At 39.0% G+C, this 13,311-nt stretch overlaps 1 protein-coding gene across 1 annotated transcript in view; it reads left to right on the top strand.

Annotated features, from left to right (window-relative positions):
- The window catches only part of hdac11 (histone deacetylase 11), a 29,755-nt gene extending 18,205 nt beyond the window's left edge, over window positions 1-11,550 (top strand). Inside the window, exons 9-11 of the mRNA XM_062394636.1 lie at window positions 6,106-6,202; window positions 7,201-7,379; window positions 7,981-11,550. Coding sequence (XP_062250620.1) covers window positions 6,106-6,202; window positions 7,201-7,379; window positions 7,981-8,223 — 519 coding nt within the window. The 3' untranslated portion in view covers window positions 8,224-11,550. The remainder of the gene's footprint in view (window positions 1-6,105; window positions 6,203-7,200; window positions 7,380-7,980) is intronic.
- The last annotated feature ends 1,761 nt before the right edge of the window (window positions 11,551-13,311 follow it).

Raw genomic sequence — 13,311 nt, 5'->3', positions numbered from 1 at the left:
GTGATACCTGTGAACTGAATGTTCATTTCACTACCATAAGCCACCTTCAACGTGATTCAGAAAATCTAGCAGTATGCAAATATTGAATACTGAAACCAGGAGACCCAAAACACAGAGAACCCTCAGGAAGTCAAGGGATAAGGACAAAATCAAGGTCTCTACTAAAACAGGCGAAGGTTATACACAGGAAAACAGTTCCAAATCCTGAGGTCGGTACATGGGAAAATAAAAGACATTCTGGCAGTAGCGTATATGCAGTTGTCATATACTGGGTAATGAGTGCTGATGAGGTGCAGGTTGCAAGTATGTGGATGAAAACTGAACAATGGGAGGAATTGAAGCTGGAGTCCATGAACGCAATGATTCAAAAACTAAATAAAACAGGAAGTGACACACTTATATGAATTAAAGTTACTCGGCAGATGTTATAGTTCTTTGCTCAGAAGGCTTTTCTTGCTGAGCTCAAAGTAGGGCTTAAAGGATAGATGAGGGGCTGGAGAAAGCCTGTGGTCCTGCAGCACTAAGCCTATTTCCTAACAGCATGATTTCCTGGAGAAGCCTCTGTCTCTGGAACAGTTGGTTCAAAGCAATGAGAACTGTGATATAACCGACTAAAAGTGAAGTAAAAAACCATCACGTCCTCTGAATCCTATTCCACATCAACCAGCTCTTTGGCACTTTGCACTGCTGTACCTACATTTACCCAAAATATAGCATGTGTGCTTTGAGTGTGCCCAAGACTCACCCCTTTAACACTTGTTATTGTGCTTGCCCGACTCATAAAGGGCCTAGAATTTAGTCACTTTCACACTCAGACTTGACATAATTCAAGTTCAAGCAGGATACAAAGTCATGTATGTCATGGCTTCACATGATGTGACCAGATTCCCATAATTGATGCCTTAAAGAAGTCACAACATCATACAATTGTTTAGAAAATAGCATCACTGTGGCACCAAAGCATCCTCTCTTCCCTAGTGTGTCTACATCGTACACTATGTTCTCCCTCTTTGCTGCATTGATGGACAGAGCTCACTCCAGCTGTAGATAACAATGACGTGACATTTTTTAAGACTGATTATCACTGTTTAGTCTTAATTTGTGTCTCCACTATAATGAGTCGTATCCAGCACAAATCCGCCCTGAGAACTGTGTGCACATTGATGCCGTCTCAAGGTTCCAGAGGTCCATTCCAGATTTAGTGTGTTATTCATTTTAAGCTATTGCTCATTGATCACGATGCGCCTTAACCTATTGACAAGCAGGAGATCAATACAGATGTGGAGTAAATAATTCATGAAGAAGAACAAAAGAGTAAATCTGCATGAAGGCATGGACGTTGGCCTGAAGTGGCTTTCTCAGCAGATAATTAGGCCAAATAATAGCGATACACAGTAAAATCCTAATTGCAAACTCAAACATGACTTAACGTTGGACTTACAACTTTGTGTCCAGTGAAGAGTATTTCATGTTACTGAGTTAGGGTTACAGCCTAGACCGCTATTGTGCTCAATCACCAAGTCAAAAGCAAAACAGTAATGGTCAATTTTAGGTGTAGTCTATAACAAGCAGGACTGGAGAAATGACACTAGGCCTTGTCATTACCCTGGGTAGAAAATGCATCACACTTTGTTTATTGACTCACTTCTGTGAAACATATCATGCTGAAGTAGGCTATATCAGAAAGTGCTTCTGACATACTGTATATACACCTTTTAATGGATGGTGAAAAATAAAGGTCAAAGCTTATAAAATGTATTGACAAATGTAACACATACTGATTGTTGTGGGGGTTATGTTTTCAAACACAACACGGCAGGAAGGTGCAGTGAAGAGTATTTAATGTTATATAATGACTGACAGCCATCATGATGTTGAGCCAACATTGTGGTACCCTATTCGACACTGATAGAAGGGGGCAGCCTACAACACACAGACTTTAATTTCAGTGTTTACTAAAACGTAGTTACTTACCTCTCCACCAATCAAAGGTAACCGTCGGCGGCTGTATGTCAGGACGCAAGGAAGCTGTGAACGGACGACACTGCAATTAAACACAACACCAACGGTTATTTTAAATAAAACAGGTGTAATTAATATAAAATATGTCAAAAATAAACAGTAAAACTGTGAGACTTTGACTTGATTGTACTCATGACATTTAACCCTTGTAAACTTAAGGGTTAAATGTAATTTGCATTGCTAAGGTAGCTCACAAACATTGCATTCTGTCGTCTTTATTCTTCTGTAGCACACAGGGTAACAAAACGACCAGAGAAGATTATGGGACAAGATATGGTGGTGAAAAAAACAACATCTAAAGTTATCTGTGAACTTCTGCAGGCAATGGTCTGCACTTTTGGGGGGAACATCGCAAATCTCGGCTGATCCAATGTTACAAACGACGGAGCTAGCGTCACCGAACTAGCCTGAACCCTGAATTGGGACCTAGATATATACAAGAAGTAAATCAACCAGACACCCAAAATTAGAATATCAATAAATAGGAAATAACAATTTAAAAAAGTCCCTTTTAGACAGAATATTACATCTGATAGCTCCACCAAGGATGATGGCCGTCAGTCACAGGATCCTAACCCAACTGGAACCCCATGAAAATTTTTAAGATTAATCAAACACCAAATGATCTTTTGTAAATGTTAAATCATTATAATTATTAAATGTCTCTATAGGGAATAATGTTTCATAATTTAACCACTTAACAATATATTTTTATTCTAGGCAAACAAAACCACAAATTACAATCTCAAACGTTATCATGGAGGTGTATTTCAAATAATTTGTCAGTTATATTAACGGTATGTTATATTATTATTCAAACATTTCCAAAGTTGGCTATCTTGAAGAAAGGTCTGTATTTTAACTTGCCATTTTCTTAGGGTCCCTGCTTATATTTGTCAATAAGTCTATAACAACTTAATATAACCTTACAATACTATATTATTATATATATTTGTTCCTATAATACTGTACAGCACTATGTTGATTGCACCAAGCCCCCTCCATCTTCTCCTCATCTCCCCATTAAAGATTGTTTAAAAGTAATGTTTTGAGACAACACTCAATTTGTGAACATTTATAACCCGCCATGCTTATATCCTGCATTGTGTTTGGTGATACAGCCCAAAAAGTAGTGCAGTGTTTCACAGTACAAAATGATGTACCACTCTGGGGTTTCTGGGGTACAAAGTATTTCTATCCATTACTATCTCTTTATACAATATTCCCTATATATCTGTCTAGAAATGTGCTATTGGCATTGAGTTAAACTTGACATTAATAATAAATTACCATATATACTGGTAATATCAAAAAATTGTTGGAGTTGATCATCAGTCACTCCCCTCCACTATCATCCTGTCTTCTGGCATAACCTCAGAAAGCATACAAATATCTTCCATTCCTCTTAGATGAAAATGAAAATGTTCTATTTTTTGTAGTCATCCTGCTCCTTTGATCGAGTTGTGTTAAGTAATGACAGATGGATCTATGATTTAATACAGATGTTTGAACTCTGTAAAGCAGAATATCTATTTTGCAGAACTGAAGGAAAGGCCTGTTAGAAGGCTGCAGTATAGGCTTTCAGATGACGCTAACAAATGGCAGTGAAACAGCAATCTTTTATTATACACTACACATGCGGGGGGAGGATAAGACTAATAAGACTGCATGCAGCAGAAGCTTAGGCGACATATAAGCTGATTTATAGTCTAAGGCTGTCTTTCAGAGGTGGGGCAGAGCATTCACTTACATGTTCACTTAGTCATTGTCTAAAGCAAGCCTATAGAACCCCCAAGTGTTACATGGGCTTGTTACTTTATCCATAGAGCTCAAACTGAAGTCCAATGCAAAACTCACATTGATTCATACCCTTAAGTCATATTCTTTCTTTCAACACAGGGGAAATACATATTAAAATGCTTAAATTTGTATTCCTTTTTGCATCAACAAGCATTTAAGTTGTCTTTAGGGATAAATTAACTATTTCTTCCAACACTTTGGTTACAAATTCCACAAAGTCATCAGGATATAATAAAAAATGGATTCCACAAATCTTTTGATGTTAATGTCCTGCACGCAGTCAACAAAATGGAACTGAAAAGCAGCACTGACTAGAATTTTACTGGAAATCTGTGAATTGATAGACATGCCATGCATATTAGACAAAACTATCTCTGAAGCTGAAGTGATGTGGAAGGAATTATTGAAAATCCCTTATGGAAGGATAGAAACAATAACCACAAAAACACAACTTTTTCTTAATTGTGTTGCTGCAGCGGTCGCGTTTACTCTTTCTCACATGAAAAATCCAGAAATTGTATAATTTGTCCTGTGCTAACCAAAAGTTTTACATACAACTGTTCAAGAACCTTGATGGTAGCAATACTATGAAAAATCATTGATGTTATTTTTGATTGACCACATTGACACTTTTTTAATTAGTCACAACAGGACCAGATGACTAGGCTTATTTGACTATGACTTGCTATGCTAACAGTAGCCAGTGGACTTACTGAAACATGACTACTCTATGTGTGCCAAAAATTCGTAAGATCCAGTGGGGGAAGGTCTACGTTGTATGTGACTATGAAAGACAAGATCAAACATTTTATAGTTTTTTTCCTTAGTCAGTGTTCCTTCTGACTGGGTTTTTTCCTGCAATTCGGTTGGTGGAGGCATACAACGGGCAACAGGCTACTGGCTTGTGTGCTATTGTCCATCACTATTATCTGCTTATGCTCTCCCTCTTGACTAGTGTTTATTCTAGCACTAAGTGAGTCAAACAGATACATATGGAGTGATTTAGGTGTTTTTGTTAAAGATATAGGGAAATGGTTCATATATGATAATATACTGTATGCCTGCTCTAAAATGCCAAATAACTGTAACTATTAAAAGGAGAGAATGTTTTCCCCCAAATTTCCAACTGACTGGGTTTTGGAAATATTGTATTGTATGTTATAGTTGAGTTTATGTATCTGAGAGGACCATCAAGCAATGGGAGTTTAGCTGAGCCTGCAAATGGTGTGGTATGTGGCAACAAGAAGAGCTTTAATATGTTAATCCTATTAGGTAGGTTTGGTAACAACTGTGATAAATTTAATCAAATTACATGATTGGTTGAATTAGCAACCCTCACTTAAAATTACAAAGTTAGATGATATGATAAACACCATCGCATATCTGTGTTTAACTATGGAGTCAGAAGTGGGAGGTTTAGATAAGCATGACGACAAAAATATGAGAGAAACATCTAGAAGAGCACAAGTCACTTTTTGTAGGTGGGGTTTGAACCTTTGACAGAGCTAAGTATCAAGTCATTATGCCATGCTAAGCTAAAGCTAATCACCTCCTGGCTCTACCTCCATTCTAAAAGCAAAAACCCCAAACTAGTAATGATAATCTAATTTCACTGTCAGTTAGAAAGCAGATAACAAAATGCCAAAGTTTGGAACTATTCCTTATACAACAGGGCTCAGCATTATTTGACTTGATCTAAGGGCCGACAGCCATCTCGATGTGTAGACAACACATTAGAAACATCCTTATTTTGCATACAGTACCTGCTGGTGGATTATAAACTTACTTAGGCACGATGTTCAGCTGACATCAAACTGCCTCGCATGTCCCATACAATCTCCTTTATTCATTCAGTAATACTAGACAGTGGCGCGTCTCTTAAGATCCTCCTGACAGCAACCAGACACTTTGGATGACAAACGTAGGAAAGGAAATGAAAAGGGATGAAGAAGCCATGACTTTACTTATTAAGTATTTCAATATTTAATGCCTACAGACAACAAGACAGTTTATCTCTGATCTGATGCTGTCAGTCAGCGTGGCATATCTCAGGTAAACAGATGGGTCTGTGTGACACCTGTGTGCACTGGGGCAGATTCAAGATATTTAGTGGATTGGTAAAACACTGCAAGTTACCGGGTGTTGTGTAATACACACGGACAAGGCGTCATGACCGGTGAAAAACCCATCACTTGATACAGTTTGCGTGTGTTGGATGATGTGTAGAGAAACAGATATAGTGTCAAAAGGCTGAAAGAAAATCGCAGTTCTGTTCTTTTACAGGGAAATGGGCACGAACGGGACTTCATGGATGACAGTCGAGTGTTCATCATGGATGTGTATAATCGCAACATATATCCCAGGGATGGATTTGCTAAAAGTGAGTGCAAGCATTATTTTGTGGTAAAGGATTTACTGTGATGCATCTGGTTGCAGAGTTCTCCGTTCCCAGTGATGCCTTGTTGGCAGTTGAGGAACTGAAGGGGGAGCCCGCCCCTAGATGTCACTCAGTGCCATTTTAATTATGCTGTGATTTCCCTCAGCACTACCACTCACTGCTTTGGCATTCAACAGAAAATATGCCACGTCCCTGCAAGACTATAATCACAGCTTTTACACAAATTAACTTGTCAATACATTACATCTGATTTGAGCGCGACCACATGTTGTCATTTAACACCAATCCCACCATTGCTCCTTAGACCACATGTCACAGTCCTGTCTTTAACGCACTCCTCCTCCTCCCCAGCTGTCTCCCTCTGTACAATTAATTGAATTTGTGACATCTCATTATCGTCTCTGTCCTTATTAAAGTGAAATAAATGTACATTCTGGCTTGTTAAAGATAAAAAACACAGTCCTATTCTGCTTCACATTTCCCCCCTGAGACACGTGTATTTCCTTCTACCTTCAAAGACTGACACTGGCAGTTTCTGACACTTTTGAGAAAAACTTGCTGGACCAAACTTGAAAAAACTCTGTTTCACATGCGTACGCATTGTTCTGTCCTGCTTGTGCAGCTTAGTTCTGCTTTTACTGTGAAACATAAAGGTATCCTAATTAACCTTTTTCATAATTTGCATTAATTATTGAAAATGTACAGTACTAATTAATTGAACCACTTGTGCACCAGTCTATAGGAGAGAATTACCTACCTCAAACTCATGTCAGAATTCAGTTTTCAGAAATCCTCTTCTCAGCTTGTGCTCTAATAAATTGTGTTGCATGCAAAGCTGCAGTGATTCTATACATGAAGCCTGTGGATGAAGCTCATTCTAACTGCTACTGTTTAATACCTGCTGTTTTATTGAATGCAGCCATGTTCTGTGGCTTTATGGTGTGCTTCTCAAATGAATCATCATTGTCCCTGTATTGCAGGAGCTATAAAAAGGAAGGTGGAGCTGGACTGGGGCACTGACGACTCGGAGTACCTTCGGAAAGTAGAGCTCCACTCTGAGGGAACTTTGAATGAGGTCCGACCAGACATCATCATATATAATGCAGGGACAGACATCTTGGATGGGGACCCCCTTGGAGGACTCTCCATATCACCACAGGTACTGGATTGGACTGCAGGAAAGGTTTCTAAACATGCTCCAGCTCCGTGCTAGTGGCACTAATCTGTGAATCATGATTTACAATACGCTTGTTAGTTTAGTTGTTAGAGCAAATGATGTGAGTTTGCAGAAGGTGTTGGAGATGGTGGACTATTGTGTGTTGCAGAGCAAATTTCTGATTCAGGCGGGTAAATTGCCTAAAAAGAACACTCACTGCAGCTTTAATAATAGTTATTTAAGATTCTGGTTGAACATGAGTTCCTGCCATACCTAATTCTTTCAAATCAGCGCTTGTGCTACAAATTGCTCCATAATACACAATGTTTTTGACACAAGCTGTGTCTGCATTCAGTCCCTAGAGAAGCAGGGGTGTGTGTTTCTTACCCTCCCTGATGTGTGCTTTGAGCAGCTTACTGCTCCACAGCAGAGCAGTGAGATATGGGAACTATCAGGCCTCTTCCAGGCCTCCCCTCCCTCCTCAGGGGAGGACGGCAGCGTAGATAGATACGTCAGCCAGCAGTTTCTACGAATTTACAGAAATTATGAGTACTATCTAAAGCAATGGAGAGATTGACAGCTTTTCTTTCCTCCTCTTTGCCAGGGCATTGTAAAGAGAGATGAGATAGTGTTCCGAACTGCAAGGCGACGAGGCATCCCCATACTCATGCTAACATCTGGCGGATACCAGAAAAAAACAGCCCGCATCATCGCCGACTCCATTCTTAACTTGCACCAGCAGGGTTTGATTGGAGCAGAGGCTCTGGAGGGGGAGGGCTCGTCATTGCAGGTGACCAGTATGCTGTCCCACTCACGACATGCAGGGTCAACATTCAATGCTGTCTAAGGCCTGCGGTATACTCGCTGTTTAACCGTGCGTAGGAAAGCGGCTGCACCGTGTATGGAATGGCTCATAGATTTGCATGGGAACTAAATGTTACTGGAGGACTCCAGCAGAGGACACACCACTGGACTCGGACACAAAACTGTAGAGGGCTCCGCAAAACTTTGTCTCAGACTGTTCTTTCAGCCACTTCCAGATTTGTGTGATGAGACATATGCATAAACAAAGATGGTAACACTGACTTATGATTTCTAATGTTAAGATCAAGACAGCAAAAGATATGGCCGTGCATTCAATAGGCGGTATGTTGAAAATCATCCCAATGTAGCGCCGCCATTTCTGTCACTGACCCATATGTGGCGCTTTAATGTCTAAGGACTAAGCAGCTCTCTTGCGTAGTGAACAGCGAATATACCGCACACCAATACTCACAGCTGTGACTTCTGAAGCTGTGAGGTTTGAAAGCAGCAGAGGGATTTTATATGTGACAGCAGCAGTTATATTGGAAGGAAGGATGAGTGATTGAATATGTACAACTCACTTGTAAATTTGTTTGGTGATTAATTAAAGGTAATAGTAATGCAAAGAGGGAATTTGCTGTGAAAGAATAACATTATCTTGGCCAAAGCAGATTAACTTAAGCTCTGAAGTTTCACAAAAATAGGGTTTAAACTTTTATCTAATGGAGAACAAAGGGGTTATGTTTGATGTATGTTCAGGGCTGTGTATTAGAGAGGCATTCTTTCATCTCAGGAAATGTACTTATGTCATTTGTGAAGAATATGACTTATTAAGAGTCCATGAAATGGTACAAAGGTCTAATGTTGATGCAGAAACATGGGAAGTATGTTAATTATCCTCCATCAGTGTACTGCAATGGTGATACAAAATATGAACAATAATTGCTTGTGCACTGACTACCAAACATGATTAAATGGTGATCTCTAACCTTCTTAAATAAACTAATGTCCTCTTTAGCCCTTATTAGCATTTGTGTTTCATAATTTCTACTAGAAATTGGAGATTTCTAGATAATATTGTACTAACTAAAGAGTTATTGGTGTTTTATTAATCATGTTAAACCATTGATGGGTTTATTTTCTTGTTAATACACTTGGTGCTTTATATCCACTCTGATATCTGCAGTTGATGTTTACAGGGAGATCTCTTACGATTCGATTTCAATTTCGATTTTAAACACACGACTGTGAGCACTTTATCTTTTGTATATGGGGAAAGAAGGTTCACCAATATTCCCAAGCTCCTGAAAATCAAAGGTCTTTTTGCGGTGTATCTCTGATTGATATGCTGTAGCGAGAAATTCAGAACTCTCTTAATGATGTTAAAACATACAGTACGTAGATGTTTTTAAAATTCCATTATCAATATGATTGATACAGTAGATGCAGCCACTTCACTGCTTCCAAAAGACACTAAATTATCTTTATCAAATGTAGACTGTATCTCGTTTGTGTGTGTGCATGCGTTTGTTCACCCTTTCCTTATTGTACAGTGTACATTAACGTGGGATGAGAGACAGGAAACAGATGGAATTTAGTGGTACAACTGTCGACATTGCTAAAATGTTGTATGGGCCTTATCCATTTATTTAGCCATATATCAATTTAATGATAATCTACCAATAATTAAATGTATTGGCCAAGTTAATAGTTTGGATGTGAGAATGCTGCAGTATTGTCCAATACCAAACTCCTACAAGGCAAGAAACACCAGTGGCCAGATAATCAGACTGATTTTTCAACACACATAGTCTTGTTCCAGATCAGTGAAGTACTGCCAACGTTATTGTTATTTAGAGGAGGTGCTATTTGTGAGAAAGATTTAGAATGGGAAGCCACTTCAAAACATAGCTTAGAGCAAAGATAATGTTCAATCAACAAAACTGTGATTGGGTTGTGAAAACCAACCAACTACTGCCAGCAGCCTCTACAGCAGCTTCCTGGTTATGTCAGCAGGACACATACTGCTGGCTCACCACTGGTTTGGTCAATTAAGCACCTCTCCTAAACAACAACTACACTGTGTCACCCTTTAGGAATGAAGGGTTTTGAAATGATTAGTCCAATAACCAGCCTGAAAGTGAACAAAAACATATTGGTATAGTTCTTATAACGAACTGTTCAAGACATCACTCGTTGTTGAACTGTTAACTGACATTTCAGAACCTCCCACTTTAGGTTGAGCCTCTCCATAGCATTGTTTAGTTAATGTGATTAACTGTTGTTTCACTTTGGACAGGTCTCACAGTCTGATTGTTTGGCTGCTTGTGTTTTCACAAGACACCAACATATATATTCAAATAAATACATTTGAAATCCTTTGAAATGTTGTGTAAGCCAAACCAATTTTGAGGCACTGTTTTTTCTCTGCTCTACTGTGCATATATATATATATATATAAATTCTGTCTATTTTATATCCAGATCTTTGTATAAAACAAAGTTAGCCATATACAACTTCCCAAATTACAGCTGCCGCCTGAGGGAAAACAGCAGAATACAGGTATGGACAGAGCTGACATATCCTGTGTTAGGACAGTTAAGACAGTTCAGGGTTAAGAATGAGACAAGAAAAAGCTGAAGACCAAATTAGAAGAAATGTTCCCGTGACTGTGAATGTGGCCAAGGGAAATATTTTATGATGAAGCCGCCTGCTCTGCGGCTCACCATTACGTCAGACCTGTTCTTCTGTTTTGCAGTTGACTGGATCTGAAGTGGCAGCTGGCAGGTGCTGCTGTAATGATTTTCTAATGTATTTTCACATTCATTATCTTCTGCTGCTCTGGCTCCACACTACTGCTTTTTCTTGTTTGGGTTACAAAAGTTCCGCCCGGAGCACAGACTCCTGATTATTTAAAGGATTAAAATGCTTTCTATCTTTGAACAGCTTGAACGAGTCAGTGTTGGCTCCGTATTCAGGAAGCTGTTTGGACACGTTCATAATGAAACTGTGAGAGGCGGGCCATATTAACTCTGTCAGTGCTAATTAGGCCGAGCCTTTGATCTGGTGTTGCTGCCTTTGAGTGAGGCTAAAATGTTAAGTGCAGTCTACCTTTAATTAGGTCTCAGAATATATCACTTACTGTATGCAGGCCTCTTTAATACCTGACGTGAGCCCATCCTCCAGCTCATCAGCTCCGCTCTTTGTCAGCCAGCATTTCAGCAAATAGTGCTGGTTGGATGTTGCATGCCAAAAGAACAGTGATGTCTTCAGATCTGTACTGAACTGGTGCATTTTTTGTTTGTGCTGACATTGAAAGTATGTCTATGCATTCATATTGACATTGAATAAATCCTGTGATATCAAACAAGTCAATTTTCCATTTTTTTTCTTTGAATTTCTTTAACTGTCCATGCTTACAGAATAGTATGTTTGGGAAACCATACTTAATAGTCCTGCTAACAATAATACTTTCCATAGAATACTGCTTGTCCCTATTGGGTGTTCCTAAAGCCTGGCCCCAAATGAGAAAATGACAATCGCACTGTTTTACCACAGTGAGAAATCATCTAAATAAAGTCCCTTTCTCGTGTAGCTTTTCTGATGTATCCTACTGATTAAGTCAAGGCCATTTGCTTATTTAATTCACTTGCACAAGGACATGCATGCATTTGACACAGACGGCTCACTTCTGTAATGAAGAGATGGTGGAGTTTTGTTTATATTTATTTAAAGAATTAGATATACTGAGTAATTTTGATGGGAAGATGTGTTGTAATGCTGACTTATTCAAGTTGGTTTAGGCTTCGGGATGCCGGTTTCCCATCATGCATGCTGGAATTTATCATGTATGTAGGGAAAAAATTGCCCAATTTATTAATGTTCATGTAAACAATATATCACAACTATTATTATTGTTTTAACTGGGAAAAGCCTCATACTGAGATACTAGTGGGTATGTAAATGCAGTCACAGTGGTGTCACACTATTCCCCTGATCGAAAACACAGCGAAGAGGAAAAGTGAAGCCAAGTAAACATGGAATCTGGAAAACTTCCCCCCTGAGGTTTCTGCTCACTCACATGCAGGTCTGATCTGACTCTCAAATTAAAGTTAGGCTACATAATATACTCAAATTCCTGTCAACTCCTGAAACTCTCTATGTACTAATTAGAATCACCGTACTGTTCTGAATCACTAATGAGAATCACTAAAGCTGCCATTATTCATGACTCAATATGGAGGCAAAGCTCTTCTATTTAAACAAGTTGGTTCCCATCTTGACTTGACCAAAGCACTTCCAAATTTTCCAACTAATGAAAAGTCATTCCCGAGCAACAAATAGTTTAATGAAAACGCGGAGTAAAGCTGTCCATTCTTTGCTAGTAGTCAGCTTTGGCTGAAGTCGGCCAGTGGAGAAGTGTGGGCTGTTCAGAAATCCTTCAGCACGAACTCTTAAAAATGTAAACAGAAAATAATAAAAAAAGTGTTTTAAAGACAGTATACTCAGGCATAGGTGATTGAACACTACTTTGTCTTTCAGTGGTCTAATTTGAGTCTGCTTCCGTCACTGGACACTCAAGCAATAGAGAACTTTACACTCGATATAAACAGTGAATACTGGACAACTCTGGACACAGTTAATAAGAGAGTCTGTGAAATATCAGTCAACCCCACACAAAGTCAGAGGAGGTCGACAGTAATCAGGCATAACTAATACACAATTGAAATCTGTGTGGGAGGACAATAGGAGTGAACTTTTCTGGATGTTTGTGTCGTTTTCATTGACTTCTGAAAAGTAAACTTTACTTTAAGGACAAAGCAGTGCAGCAGCAGATTCCAGCTTTTAATTGAAAAGAAAATCAGAACAGGCAGCTGTGCAGACAAACTAAATACGGTCTGCTCTACATCTAACATGATGAGCAGCTCTTGTCTTTCTGTCAGCGGTGGATTACGATTTGTTTCGCTGTTGTTTTGACACTTCAGTCTCTCAATGCCCTCTTATATAACCATGATAAATGACACAGAGCCAGCTAGTCTAATGAGCTTGTTAATAAGGCTAGTCAGTTGGCTACTAATGAGTCCATGTGTTACATCATACTAGTTTTCACACAAGACATGGGTGATGTTAA

This window comes from Platichthys flesus, chromosome 2, assembly GCF_949316205.1.
Source record: "Platichthys flesus chromosome 2, fPlaFle2.1, whole genome shotgun sequence".
NCBI lineage: Eukaryota > Metazoa > Chordata > Actinopteri > Pleuronectiformes > Pleuronectidae > Platichthys > Platichthys flesus.
Note: the sequence above shows the minus strand (reverse complement) of the source record. Positions and strands in the feature narration are given on the sequence as shown.